The sequence below is a fragment of the Triticum dicoccoides genome, chromosome 4A (genome assembly GCF_002162155.2).
Source record: "Triticum dicoccoides isolate Atlit2015 ecotype Zavitan chromosome 4A, WEW_v2.0, whole genome shotgun sequence".
Taxonomy (NCBI): Eukaryota; Viridiplantae; Streptophyta; class Magnoliopsida; order Poales; family Poaceae; genus Triticum; species Triticum dicoccoides.
Window position 1 is genome coordinate 582,042,450 of NC_041386.1, and position 4,879 is coordinate 582,047,328.

A 4,879-nucleotide genomic window follows, 5' to 3' on the forward strand; every position below is an offset into this window, starting at 1 on the left:
AATTTTACCAACAAATTATCAGAAGATAGTTCAGAACGCACGTATATCAATAGCATGTGTAGCAGTAAGATTTACACTAACTAAATTTGTCATACCACTAAGCTTCTCATTCCTTGGTCTGGAAGCAGATCCATACTCTTTCGACTGTCTTTGGCTCTCATCAACGAGGGTATTCTCCAAATCGACCTTTTCTGTCTACAGAAAGGCAACAAAACAGAATACATTGCCAAATGAGAACATCGATACTATAAATTTTGAATAGATCTAAAATTAATTAGGAAACATCAGAATAGATAAAATTGCAATCAGGAACAATGTATGATGAGAACATCGATAATATGAAATTCATTGACATATCTAAAATTACAAAGGGAAACATCAGAAATACAGAATACATAATCTTACAAATTGATGCGCTGGAAGAGTGTCAAGGGGAAGAAAGCTTAGAATGTCTGATCTGCCAAATGGCTAAAATGTTTTACATGTAACACAAACAAAGGAGGACAATAGATAATCAGAGCTAGCTATATTCCATTCTTTCTGCAGCGACAACAACAACAATGGATTGTTTTTATCGCATACGTCCTTGATTTTCTAACCAGCCTGACTGACTCCCTACTCATGTCCACTGTAGGAGAGGTATCTCATGTTCATCATTGTCTGACATATGATTTTTAACATGTACTTGGGGTCTAACATGGGAAGGAGCCAGAGGGAGTCGCACAATGAAAGTTGATCTTGCTAAATCACAATAAAATAAATACATGCAGAAATGCACATATGAGTAGCAGAGTACATCTAATGACAGCAACAAGCCATCTAGAAAACTTTAATACATTTAATATTGAGTAAAATTGCACATGTTCTCGACCTAATTTAACCCAAGTTGGAAAAAACAGTAAGGTTTGGGTATCTTTGCACATAATACCATTTCACATTGCAGCAGGTCTCAACCCAACCAGACCAGAACCTACTGTTTTCGTCTATTAAGAGGTGTGCAACATTTACATTATGTTAGGTGCAAAGAAAACTAGACACTGGTGATTGGCACGGTTATGATTGAAATTAGGTGGCAGAAAGGGCAATTTACTATTCATTATAATATATTTCCCACCAATACCTGACAAGGTGAATCGAGAATAATACCCAACAGAAAAGAAAAAATATTACTCACTGAATTCTAAACCAATGCAGCACCAATTCTATTAAAACTGTTCTGACTACAGCATTATTTCCGCCTGTTCTCCATTCCCATCTACCTTTGCTTCTCACTGATTCCTCCAAAAACATGTGAGCTAGGGGGCACTCCCGTGTGTGCATGCACATGGTATGTGTAATTGTGTATGCTTCAACACCACATAACCTTAAAGGAATATATAAGGTGGAAACCGAAATAAAGTGCCAAAGCATGTTCTAGTTTTCAAAATTCTCAGGATGGACACATTTGAAATACACAAAAATGGGTAAACATGCATGAATAATGGTTTGTCTGCAGAATATCCCTTCACCAGCATCTACAGGTTTCTTCACAATTTACCAAAACCTCAGCACATAGTTCCCACCTTCCATGAACTTAACACTCAATTTAGGTTTCCACCTGATACAGATCTATTAAACAGACTGCAGCATCTGACAAACTCAATAAAACAGCAGTGGCAGAAGATTTCAAAGAAATGCAAGTACTAACTCAATAAAACAACAGTGGCAGAAAGCTCAAAGAAATGTAAGTACAGCACGACCCATGGTGACAGCTAGTATTCAAAATCGGTTTCGATGTACACTCATGTCAATCGTGTACGCAGAACGGCAAAATTCCTCCGTGCGTCAATGTACGTCAGTAGCTCTGTACTTGTTTCTTCATTAATTAAACCATGTAGAGAATGGCACAATATCACACCATGCAGTGGACACCAAAATTTCCTACTCCCATGCACGATCAAGTTCTGTTCGAAGCAGGGTCAGATAGATATGAATACCTCTAGGTGGCGGAGCGTGTCAAGGAGTAGCGCCTGCTTCTGCTTGAGAAGCACAAGCTGCTTGTGCAGCGCCTCGAACTCCTCCCGCACGATCCTCTCGCTGTCAGCAATGGCAGCATCGCTGACCCCTTCCTGCTGCAGGCGCTTCTTCAGGCGCTCGGTGGAGACCGCCGCGGCCGCCGCAGTGTCCCCCGGCCCGACCATCTCGCTGGTGGACATCCTCGGGAACATCTCCTTGGTGGCACGCAGCGCCTCGAGCCACGCGGCCCTGTCCTCCCTCGTCTCGGCCCGCAGGTGCAGCCTCTTGGTCCCCGAGAAGATGGAGAACCTCCTGTCGTCCGATCTGCTCTCTCTGACGGTCGACACCTGCACGTCAACCACCCGTTTCAGCGTCAGAGACAGAGGGAAATGGATCTGCGGATCAGAGGAGCGAATCGAAGCATCGAGCGGGCGACTGACCTTGAGGTGGATTTCGCCGAGGGGCTTGCGGGGCGTCTGGTGGTGGCCGTGGCCGTTGGAGTGGGGGGCGGAGGCGGAGGAGGGGCGCGCGAGGCGGCGGAGCGAGTCCTCGCCGATGACCTTGGCGCCGCGGTCGGTGTCGCGGGAGAGGTCGATGCGGTCGGGCCCGTGGATCTTGTAGTAGGAGAGCACGCCGTCGCTGAGCGCGAACCAGCGGGGCCGCCACCCGCGGCCGTAGTTGACCCACTTGTAGAGGACCCCGGAGATGCCGCCGCCAACGATCTCGTTCAGCCTCACCCCGTCAGGCGGCGAGGAGGGGCCGCCCCCAACGCCGACGCCCGCCACGCGCGCCCGCGCTGCCGAGCTGCTGCTGCTGCTGCAGCAGCGGGCGGGCTGGGGCGGGGGCGGCGGCGGCGGCGGCATCGCGGGAGGGAGGCCCGCCACCGCGGGGGGCGCGGACGACGCCGCCGCCGCAGCCGCGGCGGGGGAGACGGGCACGGGGGGCACGCAGCAGAATGGGTGCATGCGGCGGGCGGCGGGGCCGGATCGGGCGCGGCCTGCCGCGCTGGCCGGCGGGGAGGGAGGCCGAGGCGGGCGCGTGCTAGGTTTAATTAATCCCCGTGGTTTATAAAATTCCTGCGCCGCGCCGCGCAGTTTATTGGGGGTGGGAGGGCGGAGGTGGGTGAAGAGGTTTAAATGCCGGAGGAGGAGGAGGGGGAGGAGTGGGGTAATAAACTGCTGGCCGCCTGGCTCGGCGGTTGGGTAGGGTGGGTGGGTACCGTACTTGGGCGCTTCTCTTCCTTCTTCCTTTCTCCTTTTTCGCTTGTCACGACTCGCCGGGAAAGGGGACGACGGGCGGGCGGGGCGAGGGAGCCATGGAGGACTCGACTGGTGACACGTGTCAGGTGTTTTTTTTTTCCTTTTGGCTTTTGATGAGTCCGTTGATTTATCCAAAACCAAATGTGTTCTGCTTCATTTTTTTGGTTTATATGCAACTCATTAGAGGATGGAGAAGTCCGGAAACAGTGGTTAGGAATGACATCGACGGATGGCAACCCATTGGCTAGCGGTGAGACGATAATGAGGTTCTATTCAGGTGCTGATGCAGGGTTTAACTTTCTGCTTTTTACCGCGACAAATTGTAGACTCCAAACGCTGCTTTGGAATTCATATCATGCATGTGGATTGATTTCATCCCTGATTTTCTACCGATAGATTGTGAAGGAGCCACGTTGATCTCTACAAGAGCTGTTTTGCCCCTGATGTGTCATCTGAGCGTTAATTCCGTTATCGCTACCGGTTACACGGGCCATTGTTCTTGAGCAGTTGAGCAATCGAGGATCCTATACACAGCCGCCGAGTGATCTAGTGGAACCTCTATTGGTTGAATAAATTATAAATTTAAATTTAACTATTTCATTTGTATACTTTACGTTTGAATTGATTATATTTGAATTATTATTGCATTGAAATATTGATCTTTGAATGGTTGTTGCATTGGAATTTTTACACTTGGGGTACTGCTGAAGTTTGGCTGTTTTTTAATAATTGAGAAAAAACTACTTACAAAAAACGTATATACTCCCTTTGTTTCTAAATATTTGTCTTTTTAGAGATTTCAAATGGACTATCACATACAAATGTATATAGACATATTTTAGAGTGTATATTCACTCATTTTGTTTCGTATATAGTCACTTGTTAAAATCTATAGAAAGACAAATATTTAGAAACGAAGGGAGTATATTCCGGACCTAAGTGCTGGGAACATGTCAATTCGAACAGAGAGTGTTGAAAAATGTTGTTTCTAGGGGTATCTTACCGTTTGGTGGTGTGCCTCTGTAAAGAGCACTAGAAATGTTTTCCAAGAATTTTCTAGATTGACTAAGTCAAACATACGTCTTGTATTTGACAGGCATGCCATAACGCTGAAAGAATAGCATCAGAGAACCTAAAATAAATTTAAAAAGCATGCGATCACTCGTGCCAAGCCTAAGACTTGACCCGATTGGACTGGTCCCACCACAAGAACTTAACCATCTAAACTATGCTTAATTCGCAATATTGTCCGAGTTCCTTTTGATCCCTTGTGTGTTGAGAACGAGGATACAACCTCCAGGCAAGTTTGTAGGGACGAGAAACTAAACATGTCTGATACTAGTTTGAAGTTCATGGATCATAACCAAACACACGACAATATTTTTAGAACTTTGTCGATCCGAACCTAACATCTTTATCAAAGATGAAGAATTAGCAAACCCATCTTTATTTTTCAAAATTTTAAACGAACACTACCTCCGTTCTAGTTTATTGGTCTTCTTAGTATTTTGTGCCAAATTTTGTCCGTGGATTTAATTAAAAAATATTAATGCATGTCACAAAAAATAGTATCAATGAAAACCATGTTCAAGTAGGAATTCAATGCTATATTTTTTCATGATATA

The 4,879-nt window shown here is 45.9% G+C and overlaps 1 protein-coding gene across 2 annotated transcripts in view; it reads right to left on the bottom strand.

Annotated features, from left to right (window-relative positions):
• The window catches only part of LOC119286929 (oxysterol-binding protein-related protein 1C-like), a 10,446-nt gene extending 7,471 nt beyond the window's left edge, over nt 1–2,975 (bottom strand). For both annotated transcript variants that reach the window (XM_037566399.1, XM_037566400.1), the window contains exons 1-3: nt 2,436–2,975; nt 1,977–2,342; nt 96–195 (exon numbers count right to left, since the gene is read on the bottom strand). In XM_037566399.1, the coding sequence (XP_037422296.1) occupies nt 96–195; nt 1,977–2,342; nt 2,436–2,960 (991 nt within the window). In that variant the 5' untranslated portion in view covers nt 2,961–2,975. The remainder of the gene's footprint in view (nt 1–95; nt 196–1,976; nt 2,343–2,435) is intronic.
• Between the last annotated feature and the right edge of the window lie 1,904 nt (nt 2,976–4,879).